The sequence below is a fragment of the Myotis myotis genome, unplaced genomic scaffold (genome assembly GCF_014108235.1).
Source record: "Myotis myotis isolate mMyoMyo1 unplaced genomic scaffold, mMyoMyo1.p scaffold_m19_p_13, whole genome shotgun sequence".
Classification (NCBI taxonomy): Eukaryota; Metazoa; Chordata; class Mammalia; order Chiroptera; family Vespertilionidae; genus Myotis; species Myotis myotis.
Genome location: NW_023416317.1, coordinates 4,011,050 through 4,025,529, shown reverse-complemented (window position 1 = coordinate 4,025,529; position 14,480 = coordinate 4,011,050). Strand labels below are relative to the sequence as shown.

Below are 14,480 nucleotides of genomic sequence, written 5' to 3'. Positions count from 1 at the left end.
TATTAAAAACCTATTTGAAGAAATAATGACAGAAAACTTCCCCTACCTGGTGAAAGAAATAGACTTACAAGTCCAGGAAGCGCAGAGAACCCCAAACAAGAGGAATCCGAAGAGGACCACATCAGACACATCATAATTAAAATGACAAAGAGAGAATCTTTTTTTTTTTTGCCTTTAAAATTGTCTTTATTTCTGATCATTCCTTTACAATCATCCACCTCAGGATTAACTCCCACACATGCAGCTGGAGCCCAAATACCCCTCCCACCTCCCCATGCAAATCAGATTCATATTTCTGATTCTAGGACACTTGCCCCCTGAGGTCCCATGAACTCCCCAACATTTGCCCCTGTAATCGTGGACCTGGGCTTGGTCCCTTCCTTTCCGAATTCACAGGAGCATGAATCTGGAACGTGGGTGCATCCTGCATAATGCAGCCAGGTTCTATATTACAGCTTCCAGGGGCCCAGAACAAAGCTTCTGCTGAGTGTTCCCACTGAGCAGGGTCATTACAGGGGCACAGCACGGCTACACGTCATGAAAACTCCACCTCATAAACTTTACTTTTGCCACATTTGTGACAGCACTTGGTGCCAAGAAAGATGGTCCTGGGCTGCCCTAACTCCCTCAGTATCCCCACGAGCTCAGCCCGAATCAGGGCAAGTCTCTCCTTGTTGACAGTCCCTTGGATCCTGTAACACTCCAGGGGGACGGGGTACAGCTCGAGCTCTAAACTGCGCAGCCCGGCTGTGTGGCGCAGCAGCTTCCCCACGGTGGCCACGGAAAAGTTGTTCTCAGGGATGGTGAAGTCCCTGAGCTGGTGACAGCGGCTCAGGACAGGCAGGATGGCCTCGATTTGGGAGTCCACCATCGCACAGTTATCCAGGCCCAGGTCCTGGAGGGTGGGTGCCACTGCCTCCAGCAGAGCTCGGAGGGGCTCGGGACTAAAATCCATGAGGCTGAGACCAAATAGATGCAGGGACTTTAGCTGCCTGAGGTTCGGGCACTGGAACAGGTGTGTCAGGTCTGAATGGGTCAGCTGCTGGCAATTTGTTATGGAGAGTTTGTCCAAGGGATTCTGCAGGCACCTGAGCATCTGGTCCATACGGCCTTGGAGGAAGGAAGGAGAATCCATTTTGAGGTCCCGGAGGTGCTGCAGCCTGAGCATCTGAGAGAGGAATTGGGAAAAGAATCGCTGCTCCTCCTGCTTTCTGTCCCAATCCTCTTCCTCCTCCCACTCCTGCTCCTCTTCCTGCTCCTCTTCCTCCTCCTCTTCTTCCTCCTCCTCCCCGTCCTCATCCTCCATCTCCTGCTCTTCCACCTCCTCCCCCTCCTTCTCCTCTGCCTCCTGCTTCATCTCCTCCTCCTCCCCGTCCTCATCCTCCATCTCCTCCTCCTCCACCTTCTCTTCTTCCACATCCTCTTCCACCTCCTCCTCCCCCTCCTCTTCTTCCACATCCTCCTCCTCCTCCTCCATTTCCTCCTCTTCCTCATCCTCCTCCTCTGTCAACACGTGGATGTGGGAGAGAGACAGTCTCTGCAGGTTACGCATCTGACCCAGGTAAAGAGCAAACGTCCCCAGGGTGGGCAGGTCCCACGTGTAGTTCACTTCCACCTCCTGGATGCAGTCCAGCTGCACCCCATCCAGGACCTTCCTGGCCCTCTGGAAGGGCACCTCAGAAATCCTTAGCATCTTGCAGCACAGGTGTAGCAATCCTTCCCTCTGCTGGGCCCATTGGATGATGAACTTGAGAAACTCATCCCCATCCCTTTCATTGAAGTTAAGGTCTAGGAACACCTCCAAGGGAGCCAAGGGGTGCTCAGTGTTGGGGCTGGAGCTGTGCACAGCCACTGGTCCCTCAGGTGAGCAATTCCAGGTGCTGTCTCCACACCACATTCTCCAGAAGTTGGCACCTGTGTTCCTTAAATCCAGCACCCGCAGTTTCCACCTCCTGGGGCGAACCTCCTGGGCAAGCAGAACATCTAGCCCATCCAACACGGCTTTTAAGACCTGGTCCAGTGACAGCTGTGACAGGCAGCCCAGAGGGAGGAGAGTGAAGGGCCAGGCGCGCACCATCACCGTCAGGGGCTCCCGAATTCTCCTACGGTAGGCCTGAATGAACAGTAGCGGGAAGAGCTCAGCGGGCAGGTACTCCAGAGCTGTGATGACTGAGGCCTGGTCCCTCAGCAGGCTCTCTCCTGCCAGCCGCAGGAGTCTGGCTGGGTTCCGGGTGCGCATCTTCAAGGTGCTCAGAAAGGAATCCTTCAGAAACGTCTGCTGTGACCCAGTTGGCTGGGGCTCAGATCTCAGACCTGGTGGAGAACCACCACACTGACTGCAGAGCTGGAGGACTCTGAGTCTCTCCTCTGGTGCCTGAGGTTTTTATACACCTTCTCAAATGCTAACATCCAATCAGAAGCCCCAGTCTCCATCCCTTAATCTTATTGGGATTATTTCCTCTCTCCAGATTAATGGATTGAGAGAAAGTTAGGGAGGGGCAAGGTTGAGGCCTGGCTCATGGATTCCTTCCACAGACACTGACTGAGGTTGACTGATGGTTCCCAGCTGTCATCTCAGTTTGAGACAGTGAAGGTGTAATGGTTTCCTGTTGTTAAATAGGAAAGAAACAAAACCTGAGAGCATGGTGGCTGGGGGTCTTTGGCCACAGTAGACTAATCCAAATGTATCCACAGTTAAAACAGCCAAGGCCCACAGCTGACACCATTTGATGTCATCAACAAAGAAAATAATTGAAATGTGTCCATGCTTCAAGTGAGGTTTTATGTCAGTTGACATAGCAGATCATGAGCTCCACAGGGATCAAGGGGTGGGAAATTGAGCATGTGCGTGGCCCTGTAGACCCCAAGGCTTCTCTGAGGGACCTCAGGTAAGAATCACCATGAGAAGCAGGGTCAGGGCTGGGCAGGGTCAGGGTGGGCCCTCCTAATGGAACCCTGTGAATGACCCAGGGCCACGTAAACCATGGGTGTTTTTTTCTTGGAAAGAAGAGGGAAAGACTCTTCTCTGGGTTAATTTAAGATTTAAAATGAGACAAGCTGGAGGGGAGACAGTGCCATCCTAGAGGGCAAAGGGAGAGATTGCATTCTCGGTCCCTCCCAGGAGGAAAGGGTGGTTCTCCACTGGGAAAGATGGGATTAGCTCAGCAACTGGGTGGAGAAGATTAAATCTAAGAATGTGATTAGATGGAAAGAAGCCAGACCTGGGAGTCAGACATTTTCAAGCCTGAAAAGCACTGAAGGCAGATGCATGGGCTCCTTGAAAGAGAGAATCTTAAAAGCAGCAAGAGAAAAAGTTAGTTACCTACAAGGGAGTGCCCATACGACTGTCAGCTGATTTCTCCACAGAAACTATGCAGGCCAGAAGGGAATGGCAAGAAATATTCAAAGTGATGAATAGCAAGAACCTACAACCAAGATTACTCTACCCAGCAAAGCTATCATTTAGAATTGAAGATCAGATAAAGAGCTTCACAAATAAGAAAAAGCTAAAGGAGTTCATCACCACCAAACCAGTATTATATGAAATGCTGAAGAGTATTCTTTAAGAAGAGGAGGAAGAAGAAAAAGGTAAAGATAAAAAACATATATGAACAACAAAGTGACAACAAATACATATCTATCAACAAGTGAATCTAAAAATCAAATGAATAAAAAATCTGATGAACAGAATAAACTGGTGAATGGAATAGAATCAGGGGCATGGAAATGGAACAGACTGAAGATTCTCAGAGGGAAGGAGGTGTGGGAGATGTGGGAAGAGATTAGACAAAGAGCTTATATGCATGTATGCATTACTTATGGACACAGACAATAGGGTGGCGAGGGCCTGGGTTGGGGTGGGAACCAGGTGGAGGGGAGCTATGGGGAGAAAAATGAAGGACATCTGTAATAATCTCAACAATAAAGATTAATTTTTTAAAAATGAACATAGCTAGAGACCCAATCAAGTTCCCCAAAATTACATTTCAAGGAATGATTTACACACATTGATCACATAGATTTGCTTTATTGATCATTTCTGGCAATTAGGAACCCATCAGGCAAAGCTTAAAATTGCTTCTAGTCTTGGACAGTGTGCTCGGTGGTTAGAGCATTGGCCCTGGGACCCAAGGGTCTCAGGTTTGATTCCCAGTCAAGGGCATGTACCTGGGTTGCTGGTTCCATCTCCACTGATGTTCCACTTCTCCAGGTTCTGATCCTGTCGTGGAGAAATGGAGCACCAACTCGAGGCCACCACCTTCCCAACCCCCGGCCCTCCCTCTCCCTCAGCCCACTGCTGGCATTTCCGCTGGCGTTCCTTCTTCATGAATCTTCTGCGTCACTCATCTTTTTCTGACACACCTGCCGCATTTTCCATCTTCTTTCCCAGCAGCCTCCCAACCCCTGCACATTATCTTCAACTCTCCAAAGCTCCCACATGTCATTGGCCCATAAGATCTGAATTCCAGTGGTGATAATGGCAATGATGGTGAGTTAACATTTTCTTCACTTCCATGCTGTTACCTTGAATCCTCACAATCCACTGCAGTGTCTACTACCTATTATTAACCTTTTACAGAACAGGAAACCGAAGCTCAGAGAGGTCAAATAATTTTGCCGAGTTTGTACAATTAATCAATATTTTACAAAGATATTCCAATAATGCTGAATCTGAAAATTAAATTGATTAGGACCAATCACTCAAAATCACTTCTATATGCTAAAAAGTTCATGAGTAAAATGATACAATGCCAAAGATTTGCTTACAGGAAGGCTGGCGCTCATTGTACTGCTTGCTCTGCTTTTGTGTATACAGTGGGGCCTTGACTTACGAGTGTCCCGACTAACGAGTTTTTTGAGATACCAGCTGTCTCTCGACCGATTTTTTGCATTGAGTGGATAGAGTAATTTGAGTTAACGAGCTCCTTAACGAGCTCGGTCTCAGAACAAATTAAACTCGTAAGTCAAGGCCCCACTGTACTTGAAACTTGCCAAATAACAATGTGGAGGTTTTAACGTCATTTTGAATACAATTACAAACAACCTACCTATGCCTACTGATCAGGAGAGCCATTCAGAGCTTGCAGATAATTTCAAAATGTTCCATTATTCGTTCAGACTTAAAAACACCCAATATGGGGATTCGAGAACACACATGAGCTTTAGACAAAATGTCTCATCTTTGTCAAACAAGTTTTGTTTTGTTCCGACCTTTGCAATATGCACTGCACACTTGTCACCGTGGCAGGAACAATTGCCCAGGCGCTGTGTTCAACCACACGCTGCTACCTTTTAATTAACCCGCACAGCCTCTCTTACATAACCTTGTTTGAGAAGTGACAGCCACGTGGGCCTCTAAATAATGTCTGTCAGTGTCCCTTTAGCCGCGGGTCTATTCAATCAGAACAATAGTCAGGTGCATGGTCCAGCCTCCACCCTTGTCACAAGTGTGAGTGTCCCAACCACCATGCGGAGCTGTCTCGTGTGTGAGCAGCTCACCCAGCGTGTCCTCTTCCCCGTGTCTCCTGCACAAGCTCCCACAGCTCTGCCTGAAACCCTTCGCACTCACACGGCCGGGTGTGACCAGGGCGCTGGCCATTCGCATGTCAGCAAAGGGCTTAGGTGAAAGGGCCACATTTCTGGGCGGAAGTTCATCAGTATATCATCAAATCTCTAAAAATGTGCTTGCCCTGGGGTCCAGCAGTCAGATCTAGGGTATTATCCTCAAAAAGTAATTGGGCAGATGCACCAAGATGTATGCACAAGGATACCCAAGGCAGTGGGTTATTTTTTAAATAATATTAACTCATTAGAGTCTAACTGCCCAAGATCATGAGCTTAGCTCAATGAAATGATCGGCAGACACTAAGAAGGTTGATGTAATACTTTTTATGATAAATCGAGAGGTTCCATTACATCCAGTTAGCAATCAGCAGGTTACCCAGGAATGTGCTTAGTATAAATATGTACATAGTCTAGCAGGTAAAAAGTTCTGGACTGATAAACGCTGAGGTTTCCTTCAAGTGTTTTTTTTCCCCTCTCTGTATTTTCATGTATTTCTACAGTGAACGTAAGAAATAAAAATTGCTGGAAGCCGGTCCATCCTTGCTGCTTGACACAGTCGCTGCAGGGAAGAAACATCTGCACAGCTTATGTTTCAAGGGACCTGGCGTATGTGGCATACTGTTCTTAATATGTTTGCTCACCTTCTTGGCGCATGTGTTTTAACCAAGGTCACCTCTCCGAGAAAGGTTGTTTCCCCAGGTAGGGATTTTTCCCTGAAGTTAGGGAGGGAATAAAACCCCTTAACTAAATGCCAGGCGGGTAGTTAATCACTTTAACTATGAACAATCACCCTTAAGCTACATAATCTTTACTCCCTGGAATGGAGATAAGAAACGCCCTAACCTTTGGAATAGAAATTGACAGGATTAAAATCAACTGGTATAAATACAGATGTAACAAGACAATGAAAAACAGAACTTGGCTGGAGATCCTGGCTAGAGATCCTGGCTAGGCTGCTGATCAACTGAACACTGTCTCCGTGTCATTCCTTCTTCGCTGACTCCATCCACACCTTTGGGGACCCCTGGACCTGCTGGGGTTGGACCCCAACAAAAAATAAAAAAGTAACAGATAAAACCTACTGTGTCTAAATGTGTTTTAAGTGCTCAGATACAAGACAAAGGCATAACCTGGCGGAGATGTGGAAACCCTGGGGGCACCGTTTCCATAAAGAGAATCTCTGGGTATTAACTATGGAGCAGAAGTGATGGGCAAGGGCAAGGGGAGGAGCAGAGAAGGGGAGAGGAGTCACCTGTGATTGGAAACAACATCCCAAGAGCAGGCTGGGAGCTCTGAGTGACACATGCCCCCAAACCAGCGAGACACCAGAGCTTCTGGAACTTCTATAACTGCCGACCCTTACAGCAAGCCCTCAAGATAGGTCTTCGCAAAGGGTGGTCTGGGGTCCCACTCCTTGCCCACGGTCCTAGCTGGTGGACTCGAGCTGAGATTGGAACCAGATGTGCCCGCTCCCCTATGCGTGAGGCTCTCATAACTAAGAGAAGAGGGAGCCAGGCAGCTCAGCTCCGAGAGAGGCACCGTCACATGACGCTGATGAGAGGGCCCCTCGCGGGGCACAGTAGCACTCCCTGAAGAATGGGTCTCACAGCTGGTGGTGGCAGCAATGAGGGGCTCTTCAGGAACAGAAATGAGCCCCTGTGGCTGTCAGTTATTCAGGCGAGATGCTTACAGTGAGCGGCTTAGCTCCAGGCCAATAGTAACTTCGACCCCTGTTACTATCAGAGTAATTGCATTTTGCTGCTTTTTCTAAATACACTGCAGGTCAGGAATCTGTAATTCCGCAGTCAGTCATACAGTAGCAGGGTCTGCAGCTGCGTCACCCGGGCTCCGCCGCAGAACAAAACAAACATCCGGGTCTGTTTTTTAGTGTGATAAATAGAGCACTAATAATAAGTAATAAGGATATTGTTTTTAAGCTGAAAATGTCTAAATTGAAAAATTCTTCAGATAACAAAAAAAATCAAGGCAAAGAGGATTGCACAAACATGGGTAAATGTGCATTTTAGATAAGGAATCTATGGGATATATAGAAAACACCATTACAAAAACTGTCATTTCAAGGTTAAGCAAACCATAACATATATAAATATTGTATATGCCAGTATGTTCATGTACAAAAAATAAGATGGGTTTAAGGGGAGTTAGTATTATCTGACAAATTTCAAATACTAAAGTACTAAGAAGTCATATTTTCAATGCACTTCAGACTATAAATATACGTGTGTGTGTATCTGTGTGTCTATATAATAGTCCTCATTTCACATCACTCCCATGATCACATGTCTTCACAGGCATCATGTCAAGGACTGTTCCGTGGCTGATCAGTAAAACATGGTTTACATCAAATGACCATCGAGTCAATTTTTTAAAATCCCAGCCTCTCTATGGATCGCTAACTTCAAAGACTTGCATCGAGATTATGAAGCAAGTGATGACTGATTTATGACATAACATTAAGAAATGTTTTCACCCTAGCTGGTTTGGCTCACTGGATAGAGCGTCGGCCTGGGGACCGAAGGGTCCCAGGTTCGATTCCGGTCAAGGACATGTACCTTGGTTGCAGGCACATCCCCAGTAGGGAGTGTGCAGGAGGCAGCTGATCGATGCTTCTCTCTTATCGATGTTTCTAACTCTCTATCCCCCTCCCTTCCTCTCTGTAAAAAATCAATAATTTTTTTTTTAAAAGAAACGTTTTCTTTGAAGCACAAACTGGAAGGTCATGGGGGCCCAGCGTTTGCTCAGCTGGTCGTGGAAAATGCAGAATGGGTCATTTTGCTGCTGCCAAGGGCACGTGAAGGGTGTGAAGTTACTCCTTCCCGGCAACGTTCCAATGAGACACGTAAGCGTCTGCAGTGGGGTCATGAGGCTGTTCCCGTCTTCAAACTATGGCAAGCAACTGAGATCCAGTCCCGAGAACAAACTGGTGCTGCGGTCATGTGGGGATGACGTTTAAAATGGCCCCCGCCATAACCAGGGGGCATTGTTTAACAGGACAGAAAACAAGCGTTTACGCCTCGCAGTCAGCAGAGATATCTGAGAGACAAAAAATGCACGTGGCAGGTGCTGGCCTAGGACAAAGCTAACATTTTAGGGTGAAACACTTAGACCTACGCAGCTGAAACCTGGGCGTGCTTGCGCCATGCTCAGAAGGCACCCCAAGCGCAGGCAGGAGACATAGTTTATTCTCACGACCACCTGCAGCACCACTCCCCACGCAGCCAGAGAGCTGCACGATTCCTCACCCTGTTTTCTGAACACTCAGAGGAGAAAAGGTGGGTGCAGATCTGTAAAGAGGCCAGGCTGGAGAAGGAGTGGACTCAATCAGCCACGTGAATACAAGAAAAACTGTACCTCAAGGGTAGGACAATAATCTGCATATGGGAGTTGCCTGGGAAAACTGACCTTCCCATTAAACTCCAGGCCCCGTGTGACTGCGCCCCGCACTGTGCTGGGTGCTCAGGACCTCTTGCCCCGCAGGCTGCACCGACATGCACAGAGTCACGCATCTGCCCTGTGCGTGGGTGTGGACCAGGAGGATGAAACTGGTGCCATTCTGCAGGTGGCCGTGAGAATAGACTATGTTCCATGCCTAAGGGTCCTATAAAACCGGGGAACTTCTCCTATGATTCTGTGAATATAAGTGCTGGTTGCAAAGTTCTTTTGCTTGCTATTTTAGGTAACTTCTGTAATTCAGTCCTGCTCCTCCCTCCTCCCCAAAAGAAAAGTCTATATGGCCAAACTGATGCGATAAAATGATAGGTTTAAAGAGTAATTCATTAGACTATCAAGATCTTGGCATGCCAATCCTGAGGGGACTATTTTGAGCTGTCACTTCTCGAGCATATATTTTTTTCATTGACTGACATGCCAAGTGCCTGATGGAATAATGAATCGCTCCCATTGACATCACCCGCGGGCTCTGCGCAACGTTGTGCGGGGTGAGAAATAACGCCGCTGCTCTTTCCAGATGTGTAAACCCGGCAGGTGAGGCCAGGGCCGGGCGGGGCTGAGGAAGGGGGTGGCGGGAGAGTGGGTGAAGGTCGGGGCTGATGAAGAACAGCCATCCCCGTGGTGTGTATCAGACATTCGCAACAGGAAGTATCCCGAGTCCACATTTTGACACGATTGCAACGCAGCCCTCCTTCCATGGATTCTTCTTTCTGGCTTGGGAAAGGTTTTGTGTTTTGTGGGATTGTTCTTTTACTTGAAAGATAGTTGCTACTACCTATTCCACCAGAAACCCAAGTCCTCTGACTCGGAGACCAACAAAGATCCAAGCTGCCGGCACTGTCCGTAGCCCAGTCGTCGACACACTTCCAGGCTACACTCTGCCCTTCGGCCCACCGTCCAACCTTGGGTCTCTCTGGGAGGCGGAATCCAAACCATCCCGGCCAGGAGGGGCCTTCTGGAGGCCGAAGACCCACAGAGCAACCTCGTCTGAGCGCTTGGTAATATTAAGGTGGGACCGACGAAATGCTGAGAACTGACAAGGGCCGCCGTCCACAGAGGCCTTCAGGCGTGAGGCCCTTCTTTTCTGTGTGCAGGGGGCTTGGCTGCCTCGGAGGCCACCTCTGGCTCCGGCCAGGGCCTCTGGACCACGACCCCCGCAAGGCGCATGAGTAGTAACGCCTGCCCCAGGAGCCCCCTCCCCAAGCAGCAGTCTATTCATTTCTTTTTCACAAACGCCAGCCTGGGTTTTCCCTCCCGGAGGTCACTTGCCTACTTACAATGGACAACTCAGGGCTGCAGCAGGGCTTTAAGTCTCTGACCAGCCTAACCGCTCAGCAAGGGCATGCAGCCCGGCCCTGGGCCCAGAGCAGACACTGCAAGGAGACTAGAAGGGCCCAGCCCACCGCCCATGAGCACGGCTGCCCGCCCCCTGGACGTGAGCTCACAGAGGTGCATGTCTGCGCACACATCCACAGACAGCTGGCCGAGCTCAGACTCAGCCAGGGGGCAGCTTACATGCTGGTGCCACCTGGGCCTCCACCAGCTGGGAGCGCTGAGCTGGGAGGGGAGTGGGTGATGCTGGAGAAGACGCTCACTGGGAGCCAAGTTCAAGTCCCACTGTCTGGAGGCCACACCTCGTCTGTCTGGGCCTTCTGGTCTCCCCAGGTCTCCCTGAGGCTGTCCCCCTCTTAGCCAGCCAGTCTGTCACTGAGCGAGCACCTGGAGTTACAGGCCTGGGCGACAGGCCTGGGCGCCTGTGGGGTTAAAGGTGGCACCTACACAGAAGCTTCTCCAGTACTCAGAGTGACCCTGCTTCCTACTGTCTCCTTCCTCCTTCTCAGCACCTCCTTCCTCCTGGCCGCCCCCCCTCCCCCAGGCCCCCGCCCCGGCTGCGGAGGCCTCTGTGTGCGGTGTTAGGTGTGATCTGCGGTCCCCTGGCTAACCGCCCCCTCCCAGCCCCTGGGTCACAGCACGCCCTTCCCTCCAGGGCACCAGGTCGTATCGCGTGCCCACCTGCGTGGCTGTCTGATCAGCCCATCTCCCGGCCCTCACTGCTGCTTCCCAGCACATGGGATGACCAAGTACATCACACAACACTGAGGCAGATTCCCTCACAGTCCATGTACATACGGGAAAACTGAGGCTCCGGGCGTGGGGCCACGCGGGCAGTGTGGGGCCTGTGTGAGGCCGGAGGCTGGGAGCCCAGTCACCAGGAGGCCTCCATCACCTCCCCATCCCTGCACCTGCACCGCGGGGGGGGGGGGGGGGGGGGGGGGGGGGGCGCGAGTCTGGTGGAAGGAGTGCATTGCCCCAGGCCAGTGGTTGGCAAACAGGCTCGAGAGCCACATGCAGCTCTTTGGCCCCTTGAGTGTGGCTCTTCCTAAGCCTTAGGAGTACCCTAATTAAGTTAATAACAATGTACCTACCTATATAGTTTAAGTTTAAAAAAATTTGGCTCTCAAAAGAAATTTCAGCCGCTGTACTGTTGATATTTGGCTCTGCTGACTAATGAGTTTGCCGACCACTGCCCAGGCGGCCAGGTCCTTGGCAGGGCAGCTGCAGCCAAAAGGAACTCCAAACTGTCTGCAGAGTCCTGGGCCACGGCGACTGGAACAGCTGCAGGAGCCGGGACCCCACCACCCTCTCCGCAGGCTCTGCCTGGGCTGCTCCCTTCCATCCACAAAGCAGCCTTAAATGCTGACCTTGGAAAGCGGGGATGAGCGGGGAGTTGTTGGTGGAGGAGGAAAAGGACAAAGAAAAGCAAAATACAACGCCTTTCCCAGCTTTGCTTCCCACCAATTTAAAAGCAAAGCCACGAAAGAAAGGTGCCTTTCCTGCCGGCACCTCTGTTCCGCCCTCCAGGCTCACCGTGACGCCAGCGGCCTCAGCCGGAAGCTCTCCTCCATGCAGGCTGTTCCCGGGCAGAAGCCAGGCTGCTGGAGAGCAGAGGGCCCAGTGGGTGAACAGGAAGGCTCGGGAAGCTGCATCTGGCAGGCGGATCTGCACGGGGACCCCCGGCAGGCGAGCCCAACGCCAGCTCGGCGCTCCGTGTGGGGCCGCACGTCTGCGCTCTGCCCTGCACCCTCCTGCTCATGGTACAGAAAAGCAGGCCCGTGGCAGCTGAACTGGCAGAGGGAAACTCCGTCCCATCCCCACAAACACTTGGAAAGCACCGTGTAAGTGCTCTCCGGAAGTTGCTGGATATCGCCGGCTTTTTTTCTTTTTTTAATGACTCGTGGGCGAAGGCATTTCGCACAGGACTCCCCTTCCTCTTGCTGAACCGGGCGCGCTCGCTCTCGTCCGCACCCCTGCCCTGAGTGGGAAGGGCCGCTCCAGGGCGCATCGCTGCCTTAGATTCGCCATCGCGCCCTCTGCACCGTCCCCGCGGGCCTCTCCCTGCCTGAGGCCTGTGCCTCCTGGGCTGCCCTCCCTTCACCCCTGCCCTGGGCTTGGTTTGCCGGCACCACCTTCGCGGGGCCTTTTCTGGGACTTGCCACCTTCGCTCCCCCCCACCCCCCCGCCACCCCACCCCCATCTCACCAGCTGCCTCAGGTCACCTGGCCTGTCGCTCTGGCACCTTCCTTAGCCCCTACACAGTGCAGGTTCCGCCCACGGCTGCGGGCACTTCAACGGAATTGTGTCCTTGCCATTTATTTTCCAGATTTTTCTGGAAACGACAATTACTTTTTACCTACCTGCTGGTTGGCTGGATGGCATTAACTGGAGAAAATCTGGCGGGGAGTGGGCCTGGCTGCCTGGGGTGGTGCAGCCAGGCGAGGGAGGCGGTTCGTGCACACGTGTTTGCTTGGAAAACTGGAAAGTGGCTGCCAGCCGTCCCGTCCCAGCGGGAGCTCAGCCTGGGAGCCAGGGACAGGTGCTCCCCGTCTCACCTCCTGTCCCCGCAGAAGGGGTCTGGCTGGGTCTTTTATTTTTACCTCGCAGCCGCCTGATTGGATAACCTTGGCTCAGCTATTGATCTCTGGTCCAATCAACGGTGACCACGGGGCACAGTTGATCTAACTCACAAATAGGTGCATCTGGCTGAGCCTCTTCCCCCCCCCCCCCCCCCACACACACACCTCCACACCCCCCATCCCCAAACAAGCAGGGGCTCCAGCAACGCTGCGGGCGCCTCGCAGCTCTGAAGCTGCGGCTCCTGGAGAAGAAGCTCCAGCGGGAAGCGAGTCAGGGAGGAGCGCACGCGACCCGCACACATGGAGACGCGGAGACGCGCAGGCACCGCCGGGAAAGGGGCCGAGAAGCCGCCACAAACAGCGCCCGCTCGCCCCAGGCGCGTCCCCAAGTAAATGTCCTCCACGCGGCATCTTAGCGGGACCCAGTGCGAGAGACTGGACACGCGCCAACATAGACCTACACCGGTTCCCGGTTCCCCTGCCGGGCGGGAGCCCCCGGGGTGGCTGACTCCCCAGAGATTGCGATGTACTGGTCTGGGGAGAGGCGGAGGGACCAGAATTTAAATAGCAATATTCTCTGTTCCCAGTGCACATGTAATAACGCATTTCCTGAACATTCCCTGTGTGCCAGGCCCTGAGCAAGTGGGACTTCATTCCTTTTGTTTTATCTTTAACCTGTTCTGCTGGGGAGATAATGCTCCCACCGCTTACCGGAGGGGGGTGGGGGGGTACCCCGCCGCTGCGGGAGGCTGTCAGGCCTCTGGCCTCTGCGCCTGAACTGCTTCCTCCCGGCTCTCCCAGGAGCCTCCTCCCTTGGTCTGGAAGTGCCCTTCTCCTGGGCAGTCAGCAAGCCCTGAGGATGAACAAAGCCCCCAAGGGACCTCCAGGGTACTTTCAGCAAAACATCTAAAATTCTGCAACTGAGGCTGTGAGGGATGAGCGATACCCGTGCTCTGAGGGCAGCACCAGGTCCTACCCAGCAGACTGGACGCTGAGCCTCCTCATGCTGGAAAGCGCTCCTGGCTGACGCTGCACCACCGGGGTCTACCCCTCCGGGGATCCTCTGCGTACAGTTTGGTTCTGCTCAACTAAAGGATAGCAGCCCTGCGTTTGCAATCACCTATAAAGCCAACACAAGAGGGAAATGAGCCCCTAAACGTGACTGAGGAGCTAATGTGCTATGTCTGACCCTAAAATGAAGCTCCCGTCGCAAGGAAATGTCTGCACTTCGGTGAAACGCACCCACTGAGCCGCTGCTGCCCCTGAAAACCTTCTCTGCTCCAGGCCTGCATGTCCTACAAGGACCCAGGTGTTGGCTGCAGCTAAGAAATGTCACACTTCAATGGGAAACTTTCCGTGATAATCTTCCTACTTTCCCTCACAGCAGGCATGAAAGAATCCTTCACACAGAAGCAGGGCCTCGAATCTACCATGGGGGTTATTGCACCAGGTTCAGGCCACAGAGGCCATTTGGAAGGGCTTGGCTGCCACCTCGTGGTCACCATGTGCATTGCCGTCCAGAGCAGGGGC

At 51.9% G+C, this 14,480-nt stretch overlaps 1 protein-coding gene across 1 annotated transcript; it reads right to left on the bottom strand.

Moving 5' to 3' along the window:
• Positions 1–535: 535 nt before the first annotated feature.
• Positions 536–2,239, bottom strand: LOC118668570 (PRAME family member 12-like). The gene is made up of 2 exons (XM_036333793.1): positions 1,457–2,239; positions 536–1,252 (listed from the first exon to the last, which is right to left on the bottom strand). The coding sequence occupies exons 1-2, from the start codon at positions 2,237–2,239 to the stop codon at positions 536–538; spliced, it is 1,500 nt and encodes a 499-aa protein (XP_036189686.1).
• Positions 2,240–14,480: the final 12,241 nt, after the last annotated feature.

Excerpts from the sequence above, each read along its gene's own strand:
- LOC118668570 (XM_036333793.1), bottom strand. The coding sequence starts at position 2,239 with ATGCGCACCCGGAACCCAGCCAGACTCCTGCGGCTGGCAGGAGAGAGC. Across the intron at positions 1,253-1,456 it reads TGGAGGAGGAGGAGGAGGAT|GAAGAGGAGCAGGAGTGGGA; the intron begins GTGGAAGAAGAG and ends GAAGAGGAGCAG.